This window comes from Paramormyrops kingsleyae, chromosome 5 (genome assembly GCF_048594095.1).
Source record: "Paramormyrops kingsleyae isolate MSU_618 chromosome 5, PKINGS_0.4, whole genome shotgun sequence".
In the NCBI taxonomy this organism is placed as follows: Eukaryota; Metazoa; Chordata; class Actinopteri; order Osteoglossiformes; family Mormyridae; genus Paramormyrops; species Paramormyrops kingsleyae.
In genome coordinates this window covers 34,578,737-34,598,109 of record NC_132801.1, presented here as the reverse complement: position 1 = coordinate 34,598,109, position 19,373 = coordinate 34,578,737, and the positions used below count along the sequence as shown (strand labels likewise).

The 19,373-nt window shown below is 40.1% G+C and overlaps 1 protein-coding gene across 2 annotated transcripts; it reads left to right on the top strand.

Annotated features, from left to right (window-relative positions):
* The first annotated feature begins 1,121 nt into the window (after positions 1–1,121).
* On the top strand, positions 1,122–18,381 carry LOC111836526 (uncharacterized). Of its 2 annotated transcripts, XM_023797871.2 has the most exons (8): positions 1,122–1,270; positions 12,369–12,416; positions 13,497–13,715; positions 14,083–14,364; positions 15,494–15,778; positions 16,568–16,774; positions 17,087–17,215; positions 17,410–18,381. In XM_023797871.2, the coding sequence occupies exons 1-8, from the start codon at positions 1,246–1,248 to the stop codon at positions 17,838–17,840; spliced, it is 1,626 nt and encodes a 541-aa protein (XP_023653639.2). In that variant the 5' UTR covers positions 1,122–1,245; the 3' UTR covers positions 17,841–18,381. The 2 variants fall into 2 exon arrangements, with proteins under 2 accessions (XP_023653639.2, XP_023653641.2); XM_023797873.2 differs by lacking the exon at positions 12,369–12,416 and having other exon boundaries at positions 1,161–1,270.
* The last annotated feature ends 992 nt before the right edge of the window (positions 18,382–19,373 follow it).

The window sequence follows — 19,373 nt, the reverse complement described above, 5'->3', positions numbered from 1 at the left end:
ACTTATTGTTCCACAGTTATCATGCATTATAACATATGTGCATAGAAATCTTGTTGTTGTTTTGGATAAATAAAGAAGAACATGTAGAACCTAAGTACCTGGAGAATCAGATAAACTGCTAGATGAACTATTGGATTGAAATATATCATTGTTCTTTAGCAAACTAGAACTTTCCAACATTTATTCAAAGACAACAGTTTCAACATTACAGTATGTAAAGTTTATTGGAAAATATTCACATGCATTCAAGACAAAGTGAAATAGCAATCAAAAAAGTCACACAACACTGTATAACACAAAAATAGCATAATGGTAGTGCAAGAACAAACAAAACAGCAACAAAATCATGTCCTGTGGAAACCAAAAACACAACAATGTTGTATCACTGCAATTTTTGGAATTGTTATGGCGTGGCATGATGGAAGGAGAGACGATCCGCATAGCAGCTCCAAACTAAGCAGGGTTTATTAACAAAAAAAGAAATACAGAAAACAGAAAAATATAGGAATCAAAAACCAATAAAACTGAAATTGAGGCAGGGAGCAACACCAGGAACACTACAATACTTAACAGGGAATTAACTACAAAATATCACAGGGAAACAGCAGAGAAACACAGGGAAGAACCATAAAGGGAAATTCTCTGTATAACGTACTAAATACATGAAGCATTCAAACCACAATTAAAGATACGACTGGCAGTAAATTGGGGGTTGTACAATCTATAAAAAAGGTTTTAGCAGTATGACTATTATGCTGTGTTGAGTCAAAGTTATCAATTGCTTGAGGGAGACTGGGCAAAGTTCTCTAGAAAAAAAATTAGTAACGGTCCCACTGTGTTGCTGTCTCCAATTTAGAGGTACCAATACCAATTTTGCATATTAATATCATGATTATTAATAGACAGAATTAACGGGAAAGGGCAAATGAGTAAAGTGGGGCTTAAGGTTCAGAATAATGTTAAAAAACACAATGACATCTATATGAAATGTGATTTATTCATGGCCAAACACTGCAAACATTGTTTTCGGTGCAGAATAAACGCGTAAAGTCAAGCATCATCTGGAAGTAAGAAGTAATACCAAGAAATGATGAAAATGTAAAAATAATTTGGATGCTTTCCAGCTCGTATACCACTTCCCCTCCCTCCTTCATTGCTTTCTGTATTAGTCCCTTATAAAGTCATTTACTCTTCTCAGTTACCGCTTAGTTGTTGCCAGCAAGTGCCGTTCAATCAAAAGCGAATATGAAAAACGTTGTGGTTCTTTTTGGTAAGTCCAACTCAAACTCTCTTTTTTCCTCCTCAGTTTTTCACTTCGTCCTCTCTCTCTTTAATTTGCTTATCTAATTCTGTTTATTTTTCATTTTTAGTCATTGTTTCATTGTATTTGTTCCTGTTTGCGATATACTACAGCCGAATGTGTAAAGATATATTCATTTATACCATAAATAGTTTTTTCTCCTCCTTCCAGTCGGTGCGGACTTTCGATAGACAGTAATTGTGTTTGCTGATCCTCATACTCCAGTGTTCTGATCGGAGTAAAAGTGGAAGTGGGTTCGATCGTCTTAAGCCTGAATATTTTATCAGCATTTATATGTTATGTTTGGCCGTTTAAACTCTTCACTGATATAATATTGATTCATCATTTGTTTGTTTAAATAATTCTTGATAATTATGAACTATTAAAAATATAAAGTAAACACCTATTGAATGTTGAAATAGCGCTCCTCAAATAATAAATCAAAATAATAAATAATACACTGAAAATAATTTAAGATGTTAGAAGACATTCAAATTCCCCGTATGTCAAGAACGTTTTGCTTCAGAAAAAAACATATCATTTCACTTTTGGTTTTAAAATAAGGCATTAATGAAAGTTCTCTGTAACTACAAAGTAATAGAACTATGCATCACATAGAACACATTTTAAATAGCTTTTACGTCTTTACATCATTTATTATGATTTTATTTTGCTGTATAAATAATATACACTCACCTAAAGGATTATTAGGAACACCTGTTCAATTTCTCATTAATGCAATTATCTAATCAACCAATCACATGGCAGTTGCTTCAATGCATTTAGGGGTGTGGTCCTGGTCAAGACAATCTCCTGAACTCCAAACTGAATGTCAGAATGGGAAAGAAAGGTGATTTAAGCAATTTTGAGCGTGGCATGGTTGTTGGTGCCAGACGGGCCGGTCTGAGTATTTCACAATCTGCTTAGTTACTGGGATTTTCACGCATAACCACTTCTAGGGTTTACAAAGAATGGTGTGCAAAGGGAAAAACATCCAGTATGCGGCAGTCCTGTGGGCGAAAATGCCTTGTTGATGCTAGAGGTCAGAGGAGAATGGGCCGACTGATTCAAACTGATAGAAGAGCAACTTTGACTGAAATAACCACTCGTTACAACCGAGGTATGCAGCAAAGCATTTGTGAAGCCACAACACGCACAACCTTGAGGCGGATGGGCTACAACAGCAGAAGAGCCCACCGGGTACCACTCATCTCCACTACAAATAGGAAAAAGAGGCTACAATTTGTACGAGCTCACCAAAATTGGACAGTTGAAGACTGGAGAAATGTTGCCTGGTCTGATGAGTCTCGATTTCTGTTGAGACATTCAAATGGTAGAGTCAGAATTTGGCGTAAACAGAATGAGAACATGGATCCATCATGCCTTGTTACCACTGTGCAGGCTGCTGGTGGTGGTGTAATGGTGTGTGGGATGTTTTCTTGGCACACTTTAGGCCCCTTAGTGCCAATTGGGCATCGTTTAAATGCCACGGCCTACCTGAGCATTGTTTCTGACCATGTCCATCCCTTTATGACCACCATGTACCCATCCTCTGATGGCTACTTCCAGCAGGATAATGCACCATGTCACAAAGCTCGAATCATTTCAAATTGGTTTCTTGAACATGACAATGAGTTCACTGTACTAAAATGGCCCCCACAGTCACCAGATCTCAACCCAATAGAGCATCTTTGGGATGTGGTGGAACGGGAGCTTCGTGCCCTGGATGTGCATCCCACAAATCTCCATCAACTGCAAGATGCTATCCTATCAATATGGGCCAACATTTCTAAAGAATGCTTTCAGCACCTTGTTGAATCAATGTCACTTAGAATTGAGGCAGTTCTGAAGGCGAAAGGGGGTCAAACACCGTATTAGTATGGTGTTCCTAATAATCCTTTAGGTGAATGTATATACCGAACCGAATCAGGCTTAATCAAGATAGGTGATCTATCATTTTAACGATCCCCAATTAATTAAATTAACAAAACGAATGATTAAACATTATATGCGTCTCTTTTTGTATGTTTTCTAAATAAGACCGCGTGCCCATACCCAACTGTAATAGCAATTAAAGCGATCTATTCTTTTAGCATTTATGTTAAGGCAAGACTTTTATTTTATTACTGTTCTGGGATTAATAATTTTAATAATGTGCTTTAAGTCAAGTCAAATTCAGTTTATGCATGATTACATGATATAACTTTTTTAATACTGTATCCTAAATTGTGGATAATTAAGCTATATATCATATGCTGAAGTACATTTCTGGAGTGTTAAAGATTAAAAGAAAAAATAACAAGAACCGTACAGAACCGAAAACCGTGACCCTAAAACCGTGATACAAACCGAACCGTGGGTTTTGTGAACCGTGCCACCCCTACTATTACCTATTGAGTAATTAAGCATAACTCTTTAGTAGTTAATAGTACCAATTTAGGTGTTAATGAAGCGCTACTCCTTTGTAGCTGCTTACTTCCTGCATATTTACCTGTTAACTACGGAACAGTATTATAAAGTGTTACTGATTGCATTTCTCAGCTATTTCTAGAGACCCCTTCCCTTTCATTTCAAGACGTCCCAAAAATCTGCCATTGCCATGTTACAGGATGTTTGAAACAGTGTTACAAGACTTATTTAGGTGAATTTTTACTGAAGCATTTTTTAATATTCACTTCCTAAACTTTGAATCTCACTCCATTCTCTTTGAGTCATTGCAATGAAGTGCTTTGAGAAGCTGGTATGAGCTGGCAAAGTGCACGCGCATTTTCTGCAGGCTGGGTGGTGCGGAGCTGGAGGAGAAGCAGGCAAGTTAATTGGAAGGTGCAGACTGCAACAAAACAGTAAATAGGGTGTACAGCGCACACTATAGTCTATAACAACAAATGAATTGAAATAAATGAGCTCCATGTTCTCATTCTGTTTACGCCAAATTCTGACTCTACCATTTGAATGTCTCAACAGAAATTGAGACTCATCAGACCAGGCAACATTTTTCCAGTCTTCAACTGTCCAATTTTGGTGAGCTCGTGCAAATCGTAGCCTCTTTTTCCTATTTGTAGTGGAGATGAGTGGTACCCGGTGGGGTCTTCTGCTGTTGTAGCCCATCCGCCTCAAGGTTGTGCGTGTTGTGGCTTCACAAATGCTTTGCTGCATACCTCGGTTGTAACGAGTGGTTATTTCAGTCAAAGTTGCTCTTCTATCAGTTTGAATCAGTCGGCCCATTCTCCTCTGACCTCTAGCATCAACAAGGCATTTTCGCCCACAGGACTGCCGCATACTGGATGTTTTTCCCTTTGCACACCATTCTTTGTAAACCCTAGAAATGGTTATGCGTGAAAATCCCAGTAACTAAGCAGATTGTGAAATACTCAGACCGGCCCGTCTGGCACCAACAACCATGCCACGCTCAAAATTGCTTAAATCACCTTTCTTTCCCATTCTGACATTCAGTTTGGAGTTCAGGAGATTGTCTTGACCAGGACCACACCCCTAAATGCATTGAAGCAACTGCCATGTGATTGGTTGATTAGATAATTGCATTAATGAGAAATTGAACAGGTGTTCCTAATAATCCTTTAGGTGAGTATACATATATATATATATATATATATATATATATATATATACATATATATATATATATATATATATATATATATACATATATATATATATATACATATATATATATATATATATATATATATATATATATATATAACGTGAAAAAAATTGGTATTAATTATATTGAATGTTCTTGAGTAATCGATAAAATCAGTTTCTGTTTATGTACAAGACATCAATCTGTAATAGTGCAAAATATGTCCAGTTGATATGTCTAGTATGATCATCTGGCAATAGCCTGTAGGTCTGTGTGGTCAGACACTGTGCAATAAACAGAATTTTTAGGAACATGGCAAATGTTCACATTGCAGCATGGAAGCAGGCTCACTGTTACAACGCTGACCGGGGAAGCAGAGGCGAGGAGACCTAGGATCGGGGGAATGCGGGGTTTAATGAGCAAAAGGAACACAGACGCGCGGTAAAGCAAAATTACAATATAATGGCCGGACTGGAGAAAGAAACGGAAACGCGGACTAAATGAAATGGAGTAATGACAAATTTGACAACAATCAGGAACAGCTGGTAAACACGGGGAATTCACACAGGGTTAACGAGGGGGCGTGGCACACGGAAAGAGCGGACGATCGAGGCATGACACTCACTGGAGTGCTTTGTCACAGATAACTTAATTTTCTTTAACAAAGTGCCTAACCGCACATTAAATAAAGTCAAACAACATAGGCGCACAACAGTGTTCAGATGTTGTGCTATCGGTTGGCTGAAATTTAAACGTTTTCTTCAGAGACAGGGTGGTAACGCCGAAAACAGGAGCTAAACGCAGCAAACGAAAGGCTACCGGAAATTACTTAGCTGGCTGAACTTTTACCGGAACTACGTCACACCGCTCTATGCATATAGCCTATTCTTTCGCGCGAAAGGGAAACACACTGACGTCACATACGGGGCACGAGGCTACATTGCGCATGTCATGAACCGTCAAACCGTGCGACGCATGCATGCTCCGAACCGAGACAAGCGAACCGAACGGTTCGGGTTTTTTTCATGAACCATGCCATCCCTAGGTAATAGTGAACTAATTATTATAGTAGTTCGCTATTACTTCATTAGGAACTATTGAGTATTGCTGGTCTCATTGGGAATTATGTACTAGCTATGGATTATTTCTAATAACTACTAGTTCATTACTCATCAAATGAACAGTGCTTTTTTTTGGACTAACAGGAACTTACAGGCTACTGTTCTCAATGGTTTTCGCCATTTTTTTTCCTTTTGGAATAACAGGCTTGTTTTTTGCTACTTGTTTGTATGACATACAACTTATTCTACAAAATATTACTGCCTAAAATATGTATACAGTACCTACATTTTAATTATTTACCTCACTTCAGTCCGTGTGCCAGTGTTCTTCAAACTGTGCTTTGAAGTCCAACTGAAGGGATGGTCAATCAGAGACTCGTGTTTTGCCACATGATGTGCTCCACCACATATTGTTGATTTTTTCTAAACATTAAGAAATTAATGTATGCATTTTAAATAAGGAATGAAGTCTTACTAATGAACTAAATAAAACTAATTGTAACTCATTAGTAATGAATGTGGCGTTACTGACTTCTTCCATAGTAGTTACTAAAGAACAAGAACAGTATTATAAAGTGAAACACACTGTAACTCATTAGTAATGAATGTGGCGTTACTGACTTCTTCCATAGTAGTTACTAAAGAACAAGAACAGTATTATAAAGTGAAACACACTGTAACTCATTAGTAATGAATGTGGCGTTACTGACTTCTCCCATAGTAGTTACTAAAGAACAAGAACAGTATTATAAGTAAGGAATAATTGACGACGGGCCGTTGAATTATTACTAATAATTCAACGGTCCGGAGTCAATTATTCTGCTTATACTACGGTTGCCACACCTCAAGACATCGATCAGATGATATATTTCAAGGGATTCGCCCGGTTTTTCTACTTAAATTTCTACTGTGAGTAGGATTATTTCTTCCGCATCTCATCCAACGACTCTTTTGCTAGTTCCAAAACGTCATTTTAAAGCTGGCAATGGAGGCTTGAGCCGTTGATAGCAGACTAATGCAGTTAATAATGAAGTTATTAGAAAGAGAGCGAGAGAGACAGAGACACAGAGAAAGAGAAACAGAGAGAGAGAGAGCTTGTATGAATTAGGCTACCTCTGTGTGTCCCTCAACAGTGTTCTGAAGCACCGTCTCTAAACTGTAAGTCTGCTTTAAGATGCAGCGCTGTTATTACCTCGCTAGTGAGAAATGTCATGTGTAGCCTTTAAGTTGCTACACTAGGCTAACTGATAAAATCGTCAGGGCAGCGCTGACAACACGTTTTTGTGTGAGTGTGTAACACATTCACATTTCATATTCACCGTAAATATTAGGGGTGTAACGATATTACAAACCGAACCGAAATATCGCAATACACCAACCACGATACGTATCGCGAAACTCTCGTGGCGTACCGCGGTACTCTAAATATTATATTCTAAAGTTAGTATTAGTATTGTTCTAAATATTATATTCTAAAGTTAGTATTAGTATTGTTTTTTTCTGACTAGTCTATATTGGAGGTATTTATTAAATTTTTGTTGTTTACTCAAGTATCCTGACTGAACTAAAAATGTGATGGCAAAGTTAATAAAGAAAAAGTTTAGATGTTCTTGTTATTAAGTGAATCTATTGTTCCTTAGCATTGCTGTTAAGATGACATCAACCCAAACCCGCAGCAAACAGAAACCGAACCGAACCAAACCGAACCGAGGCTCCAAAACCGTGAACCAAACCGAATCATGCCTTTGGTGTATCGTTACACCCCTAGTAAATATTCAAATTTACTTTCGGAAAATCGTCTGTCATGTTGTTTTTGTTAGTCCTGTGTGCTGTATAGGTACTGTATGCTAATTTCCGTTATTACAGTTAACTATGCGAAGTGATATGGAACTGTAATGCGGTCAAGAGAGCTGCCTGGAACTACGTTCGCCGTGCGTTTCCCTGAAAATAATTGCACACCTTAGAACGTTCGTCAGCCAATCAGATTCAAGCATTCAACGGTCCCGTAGTATAAAGTGAAACACACTGTAACTCATTAGTAATGAATGTGGTGTTAGAGTAAGCTATTTCTTTCACAAACATTTACGGAGTTCTTTTTAAGCGGTTAATAAGAACAATGAATGTTAACATAGCTTATTTGTTTCACTTAAACATCCATGTAACACTTCATGACACAACAGCATAAGTTCATTTTAAACATTTAATTTGAAGCACGTTATATTAACATCAAAACTTAATTTTTAAAATCAAATTACTTTACATTGATTACACATCCATCCCATTAAAACTATTTACACAGGGTATTGCTTTCTGCATGTAACAAACGTTCCGTCCTTGTGCTTTTGGCCCAGCCAGCAGGTCCACTCAATGGGTCTTTGTCCGCTGACGTCACACTCGCTTTAGCCGCAGTGTAATGTGGGTCAAATCGCCATTTTGGTTGTATAAAATGCACATGGTGAAGTAATGAAGTAATAGAGAACTACTATAATAATTAGTTCACTATTATCTATTGAGTAATTAAGCATAACTCCTTAGTAGTTAATAGTACCAATTTAGGTGTTAATGAAGCGCTACTCCTTTGTTGCTGCTTACTTCCTGCATATTTACCTGTTAACTACGGAACAGTATTATAAAGTGTTACCATGCAATCAGACCCATAGATAATGGACATTTAAGGTGGAACCAAAATCACGAATAAGTAGCTGGTGAATAAGGAGCCAACTTCAGCCTTGTATTGCTAAAATAGTGTTGCACCATGTATAGCTCAAATGACCAAAATTGTATTAAGAAAACGTGCTTGATGCTGGGGTCAGTGCAAATGTAATGATGAAGTCGGTGAGTGGATATATTTTTCATGTACTTGATGATGGGAGCTACAGAAATGCAAAATCAAAGGTGATGGCTTTTTCGACAACCAGCTGCCAGAAAATCGTCACAAATGTGACAGTAACGACTTTTTCATACAAACGCTACCATAATGGTTTTCAACAATGCTAGTCTGTGCAAATAAAGTCGCCTTCAGTGGCAAGAAGCAATTGATTTACTTGGATAATATTTCTGACACTGTTGAGTTAATTCTGCTGAAATATTTCTGCTATTCTGTTGTCTTTTAATATAATACTGCGATTAACTTCATATTCAGCACCATCATACCTGGAAATATGTCCACACACCATCAGTAATCAAAAGTCACCAAATTCTCACCACTCACTCTAAAACCCGTTTATACTGTACAGCTAGCAAGCTGCATTGCAAGTCGTCCAGTCGTAACATCACCTGCCCCTCCTCTACCATCTAAAATACAGAAAAAAATGAATGAATAAAGAAACGAAACATGCACCATGACTACTAACAAGTGCTCCGTATTAGGGCTGAGTTTCGTACCTGCGGGTAAGACTTGCGTTATCTGTCATGGCACGTTTGAGCACGTACTGTATGATGATACGTCCCAGAGAATATTAGATATTCATAACCTCGACACAATGCGTAAACTTTATATAATGGTGATGTAGGACTATACACAAACACGGAACGACGCAGTATGACTGCAAATTAGGCTACATTGTCGTATTTCCTTTTTTCTGTAATGCAAAGTAACAGCACATGTTGGTTATGTGTTTATGTGTTGGTTTTTATAACTTAAATCTACGCTAGTTGAAAACGGTGGACTTATCCTATAATTACGCTAAATGTACTGTAACATTTATGATGATAGTTTAATTGCAGAGGTGGAGATCTCAGGTCCAGAGAGTACAAATCCAGACCAAGATTTTGTTTCAACCAACCAGTTGAGTAAGCCTATAAAGAGTCACAGTCATAGAGTACTCAACTGCTTGGTCTGTGAAACCTCTGTTTAAGTGTCTATCCAGCTCCCGATCTCGTGAACAAGACCCCTAGATACTTAAACTCCTCCACTTGAGGCAGTACGTCTTCCCCAACCCGAAGAGGGCAAACCACCCGTTTCCGGCTGAGAACCATGGTCTCGGACTTGGAGGTGCTAATCCCCATCCCTGCCGCTTCGCACTCGGCTGTGAACCGCCCCAGTGCCTGCTGGAGATCCCCAGCAGATGAAGCCAACAGGACGACATCGTCTGCAAAAAGCAGCGAGGCAATCCTGAGGTCACCAAACTGGACACCCTCGACACCTTGGCTGCGCCTAGAAATCCTGTCCATAAATATGATAAACAGGACCGATGACAAAGGGCAGCCCTGGCGGAGCCCAACACGCACCTGGAACACGTCCGACTTATTGCCGGCAATGCGGACCAAGCTTCTGCTCCATTCGTACAGGGACATGGAATGTCACCTACAGTATCTGGTGGGGAAGGAGCCTGAGCTTGTGCGTGAGGTTGAGAGGTATCGACTAGATATAGTCGGGCTCACCTCAACACATAGCTTGGGTTCTGGAACCAATCTCCTGGAGAGGGGCTGGACACTCTTTTACTCTGGAGTTGCGGCGGGTGAGCGACGCCGGGCTGGGGTGGGGCTATTGGTGGCCCCACAGCTCGGTGCATTAACAACGGAGTTTACCCCGGGGAACGAGAGGGCTGTTTCCCTGTGCCTTCGGGTCGGGGATAGGTCTCTGACTGTCATCTGCGCTTATGCGCCGAATGTCAGTTCGGATTACCCGGCCTTCTTGGATTCCCTTAGCGGTATGCTATTTGGCGTGCCGCGGGGGGATTCCATCGTTGTGCTGGGGGACTTCAACGCTCACGTGGGCAATGACAGTGTGACCTGGAAGGGGGTGATTGGGAGGAACGGCCTCCCTGATCTGAATCCGAGTAGTGTTCTGTTATTGGACTTCTGTGCAATGCATGGTTTGTCCATAACGAACACCATGTTCGAGCACAAGGGTGTACATAAGTGGACATGGTACGAACATGCCCGGGGCTACAGGTCGATGATCGATTTTATAATCGTATCAACTGATCTGCGGCCCTCCGTCTTGGACACTCGGGTAAAGAGAGGGGCAGAGCTGTCAACTGATCACCACCTGGTGATGAGTTGGCTCAGGTGGCGGGGGAGGAAGCCGGTCAGACCTGGTAGGCCCAAGCGTATAGTGAGGGTCTGCTGGGAACGTCTGGCAGAGGCTCCTGTTCGCTGGAGCTTTAACTCGTGCCTCCGGCAGAATTCCGACTGCATGCCGGGGGAGGTAGGGGACATTGAGTCCGAATGGACACTGTTCCGGACCTCCATTGTGGAAGTGGCCATACGGAGCTGTGGCTGCAGGGTGGTCGGTGCCTGTCGTGGCGGTAACCCCCGTAGCCGATGGTGGACACCAGAGGTGAGGGGGGCCGTGAAGCTGAAGAAGGAGGCTTACCGGGAATTATTAGCCCGGGGGTCTCCGGAGGCAGCTGACGGGTACCGGCGGGCCAGGCGGAACGCGGCTCGGGCGGTCGCAGAAGCAATAACCCGGGCATGGGAGGAGTTCGGTGAGGCCATGGAAAGTGACTTTCGGTCGGCCTCAAAAAGGTTCTGGCAAACCATACGGAGTATCAGGAGGGGGAAGCAGCTCCTGGTTCCTACTATTTATAGTGGGGGGGGGGGGGCTGTTGACCTCACCTGGGGACATCATCCGGAGGTGGAAGGAATACTTTGAGGACCTCCTCAACCCTGCCTCAGATACATCTACGCATACTGCCTTTGAGACATCTGAGGGCACAGAGCCCGAGGGTACTGGGGGGGGCTTGCCCATCACTGAGGATGAGGTGGCCGGGGTGGTTAAACAACTCCGTGGTGGCCGGGCCCCGGGGGTGGACGAGATCCGCCCGGAGTACCTGAAGGCTCTAGATGTTGTGGGGCTGTTGTGGCTGACACGCCTTCTCAACAGTGCGTGGAGGCCAGGGACAGTGCCGCTGGATTGGCAGACCGGGGTGGTGGTCCCCTTATTTAAGAAAGGGGACCGGAGGGTGTGTTCCAACTACAGGGGGATCACACGTCTCAGCCTCCCTGGGAAAGTCTATTCCGGGGTACTGGAGAGGAGGGTGAGATCGATAGTCGAATCTCGGATTCAGGAGGAACAATGCGGTTTTCGTCCTGGTCGTGGAACACTGGACCAGCTTTATACCCTTGCAAGGGTACTGGAGGGGGCCTGGGAGTTTGCCTATACAGTCTACATGTGTTTTGTGGATTTGGAAAAGGCTTACAACCGGGTTCCCCGAGGTGCTTTGTGGGGGGTGCTTCGAGAGTATGGGGTCCGGGGCCTACTGTTGTGGCCGATCCGGTCCCTGTACATTCTGCATTCTGTCTACAAAAGCAAAAAGACTTCACTTTCTTTTGTGCACAGAAATCAAAAGGAATGTTTTATTTTGTGCACAGAATTGATAACAGCACTTTGCATGAGTTAACTCAATTTGTGAGGTTAATTGCAATGTTGTAATGTTGTGATGTTTTTTTCTTACAGCATTTGGTGCTATTTTGCCATTTTCACTGGGTCAATCTAAGCCAACAGGTAATTAAAAAAAACATACTTATTTTGTGTCCATTCCAGAAAGCAGTCTTCCCTTAGTCTTCCTTCACATCCAAGAAAAATATTAAAACCAAGTAAATGCAATCCAGTAAGAGTACAGAATCTCCCAGAATACTAAAGTATACTAAGGCAGAAAGCAATGAAAATGAATATATAATATATACAAGACAAGAGACCACTCCATTTTTGTGTGTGAAGTGCACTGCTAGGACAGTTCACATCAGGCTCCTAGAAGCAGGACTGAAGACCCATAAAGCAAGGAAGAAGCCCTTCATTAATGAGAAACAAGGAAGAGTCGGCTGGAGTTTGCAAAAAAAAAATGTATATTTTGCATACTGTAGATGCACAGTCATTAATTGAGAAATGAGTAAAACAAAAATTGTGATGTGGTCTCTTAATTTTTCCCAGAGCTGTATATGAATATGCATCAATGGTGTCAGTCTGTAGCGTTTTGTAAGATGCATGTTGCATTTGTAAGATGCCATGATTCATCGTTTAGCTAGTTGCCCTGTGAACTCCTAAATGACACTGACCTTCTGGACAATGTTAGCTCGCCTTCTCTGAGCCTCCAGTTGGGCTTCTTTGCTAAGCCAACCTTTGTACATGAAGGCTGTACTGTGATATCTAACATGTTATCTTTCTAACCCAAAAATCCAGCTTCGTGATTCAGGCCCCAGGAGAATTTTAGTTGTTTTCAGGGCATTTTCTGGTGTGTTTTGTAATTTTCTCTTGAGTGCCTGCAACCAGAAGGGGTGACACCTCTCCACTGATTGACACTTAGTGAAATTAAATATCAGTAGAAATTTTACTTCTATTTTAGAATTTGATATGGTGTTTGGTATTAGCTAATTCTTTGTCTGAACTAATACCTTTAAAAATCTTCTTTAATGACATTAATGCTGTTAAAATATGAAATACTGGGGAATTATTAAACATTTAAAATAATTCTTAATGAAATACTGCATGTATTTTCTTAGTATAGTTCTCTTCTGTTTAAATTTGTTTGTCCAGTAATGAGAAGCTGGTATATATTTGTGGGTCTTCATCTTCCCTTTCCGACAGTGACCATAAAGGAGCAATTTTTACCTGTATATTTGGGAGACACCATAGTGCTCACCTGCTCAGAAGGAGGCAACGTGAAGTGGATTTTCAATGGTAATGAAATCCCAGATCAAACACAACAAAACTATATCTTCACCATAAAATCTACTAGTGCACAAGGCCCATATGCGTGCCAGGTGCATGGAAGTAAGAGTGATGTATATAATCTCGAAATCAAAGGTAAGTAAATATCTGCAATTGACAATAACCTATTATTACATTTAGATCCTTGTAAAATGTGCTACATGCTGTTTATATACTGTACAAATATATACAAATATGCTGTTATAGAAATATCTCAGGGAATTTAGTACAATGTTATTTGTTTGCTTAGTAATAATCATCTATCAAGCAATACATGAACTTGTTCAATTCATGAAAGTGTCGATTTAGATCTTTGCAGTAAATGGTGATATGGTTACCTAGTTAGTATTTACCACTACATGAGATTTAAAGAGAAAATAAGAATAGTAAATTCGCCTTGATTGGCAGGTCTGAGCCTGACTATATCTAATCTCCTTCTTTCCTTGCTTCTTTCATATCCCAGATTCCTTTCCTCCAGAGGTCCTAGTCATACAGTCTGGACATTCAGTGGTCTATAAAGATGACTCTGTTCTTCTAGCCCTTTACGTGGACGATTGTCCGAATTGGATGTGTTATGTGTATAAAAAACAGGGCCTTTACTATGTAGAAATAAAAGATTACCCAAAAACTGGCCCTTTGGAGTTCATGACGTCCTCCATGGAGAAGACCTCAGAACCATATATTTATTGGTGTAAAAAGAAGAACACAAACATAACAAGCAGCACTGTTGTACTCATGGTAACCGGTAAGAAATGTATTTATTCAACTTTCACTTTGTATACTTTCCTATTGATCCATTTGTACACCAGTTATACAGTTTTATCTGAATGCTTAAACACTGTATACCTGTGTGTGTGTATTTGCTAAATGTATGATAGCATCTTTTTGCACAGGGGTAAAGCTAAAGCCACAAGTGCTTTTCATTTACACTGTCAGTGTGTAGTTGGTACTTTGTGTGTAAATTCAAATGACAGTGTGTGTGTACTGTATTAAGGCGATAATACAATTTTTAAATAGAGCCTGCAAAGATTGGCAAGAATTATTTGCTTTTTAGATATATACAGTAATGTCTTGCTGGTTTGGTGTAAGGTTTTCTGGTTAGTAGGGTTGTAACGATACACCAAAGGCACGATTCGGTTCGGTTCACGGTTTTGGAGCCTCGGTTCGGTTCGGTTCGGTTTCTGTTTGCTGTGGGTTTGGGTTGATGTCATCTTAACAGCAATGCTAAGGAACAATAGATTCACTTAATAACAAGAACATCTAAACTTTTTCTTTATTAACTTTGCCATCACATTTTTAGTTCAGTCAGGATACCTGAGTAAACAACAAAAATTAAATAAATACCTCCAATATAGACTAGTCAGAAAAAAACAATTCTAATACTAACTTTAGAATATAATATTTAGAACAAAATTTAGAACAAAAGCTCATCATTACTAATACAATTTAATCAAATGTGATAAAATAAAGATGTGTTTAAATTGGTTAAATTAGTTAGAGTCAACCTCAACAATGGGCAGCAGGGGGCGTGAGAGTACCGCGGTACGCCACGAGAGTTTCGCGATACGTATCGTGGCTGGTGTATCGTGATATTTCGGTTCGGTTTGTAATATCGTTACACCCCTACTGGTTAGTGTGTTGAATTTAGTCAATAGTTTCACAGATAGTGCCTAAGCAATAAGAAATTATAGGAAGAGTGCACAATTAATGTGAATTTATCTGAACAAGGGATTTTCCATCAATCAAAACAGTTGACATGTATGTGGGGAATTATTTCACTGTCACATATAGTGTTGTGTTTTTGTGTTCTTCATAATTATTTGAATTGTCAGTCTCTGTCTTTGTTTCTCATTGTGCTGTTCTCGCCCTTTCAGATCTAATGGTAAAACTTGTCCCTCACCCTGCTCTGCCATTACTAGGAAAAAATTTAGAACTGGAATGCGTGACACATGGTGTACCAACAGTAAATAACATAATTTTCTATAAAGATGGTAAAGCTATGCAGTCTCATCCCCAAAAAGATGTGAAATACCTGATTGAGAATATGTCAAAGACCAACAAAGGAAACTACGAATGTGAAGCTACCTACACGAACCAAGCGAGTACCAGCAATAGCGAGTTCACTGTCAAATCTGAGCCTCAGAAAGTCGTTGGCATAGGTAAACAGCTGTGTGAGTGTGAGAGTGTGTGTATGAGTGTAAGTTCTGTCTTATTTACAGTATCAGTCAAACGTTTGGACAAACTGCCTAGAAAGGAGAGTGAAAGAGTGTCGCATCACATAGCCTGGTCACCTGACCTAATCACAGCAGAAATTGTTTGGAGGGGTTTGACCAGAGAGTGAAGGAAAAGTGGCCAGTGAGTATCCAGAGTGGGTCCTCCTTCAGGACAGCTGGAAAAGCATCCCAGGAGGCACCTCATGAAACTGGCATAGAGGAGACAGTAGGGTCATTCAGTCCCTGGGGCGATTGGGGTTAAGGGCCTTAAGGGCCCAGTGGTGGAACTCAGGGATTTGAACCATCAACCTTATGAGTTCCAACCCACAGAGCTACCCCCCAAAAAATCATTCTTTTTTTGAATACCTTTTTGGTCAGTACATAATTCCATGTTTGTTTTGTTTATAGTATTTAGTTATTCTAAAATGTACGGAATATTACCAGTAAACCAGTCTATGGGAAGGTGTGTCCAAACTTTTGTCAGGTACCTGATTATTAATTAATACAATATTTTCATATTCTCTTTCTGTCTCTTTATTTTAAGGCTGTATTTTGTTTTGTGTATTCTTGACTTGATGGTATGTTTAAATTGTATACTCATGCTACCCCAGAACAAACTCCTTGTACTTTTTATACATGGCAAATAAAAGCAATCTGATTGGTTCTGATTGACTATGATTGGTTTTCATTATCTCTGATTGGTTCTAATTATCTCCCATTTCCTGTGTCCTCCAGACATGACTCTAGTGGCAGTCATGTCATACACGCCTGGATATCCTGTGTGCACTTGCAGCGAATGCAAAACTGCCGGCAAGTCTGAATTCTTTGAGATTGTAAATGGTCACTATAAAAAACATGAAACTACAACCCTATCCAAGGGGAAGTACGCCTGTAGAGTTCACTGGGATGCTGGAGCCTCCTCATTCAGTCTGCCAATTTTTGGTGAGTGCTGGGATTTTATGATGTACAAAACTAACATCCTACATCCACACAGTACAGTGCAGATTTGCTTTTAGGACTGTGTTGGGTTAGGGCATAATGCATGAATCCTGGCAGATAAAACAGATTCCATACATGCTACGTTCTTCAGATACTGACAAAGAGTCTTCAAGTCTCCGAATGAGATTTTTTTTCTTTGCTTCAGAGTTGCTTGTGCTCTGGTCTAGGAGATCAAGAAGCTGCCTTGTTAGTCAGACAAAGTAGTCAGCTGAAGATTCTCTTCACCGTTATTCTCCCTCTCATTCTCATTTGCAGTGTCAGGAGAAGACCCCATAGTTTCCAAAACAGTTGTAATCGTGGTGGTCATAGTGCTCATCTTGATTGTAATCTTGACCGTGGGATATTTCCATTATTTCTACCTGAAGCGTAGAAATAAGCAAGAGTGTAAGTCTTTATTTTGTTTCATTGTAACAGCTTTGATTTATCACCACCTTTCTATGCTTATCTACTCAACAGCAGTCAAATTCAACTGACTTATTTAATTAAATACCCTTCTTTATAATTATCTGCAGTTGTTCATCTGCTTACTGTGCTTCTCGGAATTGATTCAGTTTTTAGCCATTCTCTCTCAATTTTAGCCGAGGCATTGTACCAGGAGGTGCCACTAGATGCTGTGAAATCCGACAAGGGGGAAGGAGGTTATGAGGAGCTCAAGGGAGGAAAAAGAGGAGAGAGGAGTGGAGAGTACGACACACTGAAGGGGCCGGATGCAGACAAAGTCACAACAGCGGAGGTCTCAGATACCGGAGAGCAGGGTGGCTATGAGGGCCTGAAGGTTTCTCAAGATGATTCGAGGAAAAATGAGTACCAGACTCTTAAGGGGGAAGGAGGCAAGGGGGCAGAAGGGGGATACGAGGCCCTGAAGACATCTAAGGCAGAGGAGGATGCAGGAGTGTACCACACCCTCGGCCCAGCAGGAGAACAAGGCGCAGGGTATGAGGCACTGAAGCTGTCCAAGGCAGAGGGGAAGGAAGGGGAGTATCAGACTATTCAGCCGGGAGGAAATTAAATGTGGTCCTGCACTCTATGGAGTGAATATGATCATTGTCTAACAGGTGGTCTGTCACCAGTGGGTTACATGGGAAGTTGCATTTGCACGTCTGTGGTGCATGAATCCAGTGTGTGTGACACAAGCGCGTGGAAAACAGTGTGTAGGTGTTAAAGAAAATATGTCGCTATTGAGGAAGGAGCCAAACGTGTGGTCATATGTTTCTTTCATTATTTCATCGAACTTCCACATATAGATTTAACTGTACGATTACAAGCATCATATAAAGTATATTTCTGCTTTGATATTGCATTTTAATCAATACTCCATTTTAATGGGGAATTCAATACATTTTGATGAGTTCAGAACCATATAAACATTACTTTCGAAAAGATGCCATATTTAACCAGTTTATAGACAAATACAAAGACATCGTTTTTTCTGTTACCTGTCGTTAAGCAGCTAATTGAATATATTGTGTGAATTTGTGAATTAAATATATGATATATAAAAATATATTTTTATTGATATAATAAAGTTGCTTATTAAAAAATATGCAAAATTCGGTTGGTGCATCTCTTTTTTTCCAAGTTTATCTAAACTATTTAAAAAAATCGATTGGTTTTCAGTTTTGTAATAGGATTCAGTTCGACTTGAATTGACTAGACTTCACCACATGGTGGGGCTGTCAACAATGTTTTCACGTGGTTGTTCTCTGTCGTCTCTGCCTAAATATTATAATATTATTTTGCATAAAGAGCAAAGGTAGTATTAGTGTTTGAAAAGATACTCTGGTGTTTGTATTATCAGGTGTTAGTTGTTGAACTAGCAAGTTAGATGGAATAGAAGTACTGCTATTAAGCAATTTATATATAATCAATACTAATTATTTAGCAGCTGAATAATCAATGAAATCATTAACCATATTATAGGGAAATAATTTCAGACACAGGCACAAGTAGTGCTCATTCTGATAGAAGTAAAATGTTTCCTTTGGTTGATTAGACACAGAGTTCAATATGGTACATATGGACCCTGAGAGGAATAGAGAAATTGCACTCCTTCATACTTTCATTAAGTCAGGGGTGCCCACACTTTTTCAGCTTGCGAGCTACTTATAAATGACCAAGTCAAAATGATCTACCTACTATAAAAATGCAAAACATATATTTATTTATAAATATATTGAGTATTCATCCAGCCATCCATTTTCTGAAATTATTAAGGGTCCAAAGCACGTAGTGTAATGGACCCTTATTTTATTTCTTAGGATTTGTCCTTATTTTTCTTCCCCAAAACTGAATGTGCAGCCTAAACCGTAAGAGCTAGACCGACCAGACTTGGTAGAAAGATGCCAATTCCTACCCACTACTCAGACTATCTGACCCAAGTCAGTCATACATTTTGGCCAATATCTCCTATGCTGTTGGTCCTACAATCGATTTTTTTTTCTGCAGATACAGCCAGCCATACCCTACCAACATTCCATTTGGACTATGAAGCTCCGCCTACTTCTTTGCTAATTTGCATGATTTGTCAATCCTACTTCTGCCT

Bases quoted from the DNA above. Each gene is read 5' to 3' on its own strand.
- LOC111836526 (XM_023797871.2), top strand. From the start codon at position 1,246: ATGAAAAACGTTGTGGTTCTTTTTG. The intron at 12,417-13,496 runs GTAATTAAAAAA...CCTTTCCGACAG, and splicing joins GGGTCAATCTAAGCCAACAG to TGACCATAAAGGAGCAATTT. The intron at 13,716-14,082 runs GTAAGTAAATAT...TTCATATCCCAG, and splicing joins ATATAATCTCGAAATCAAAG to ATTCCTTTCCTCCAGAGGTC.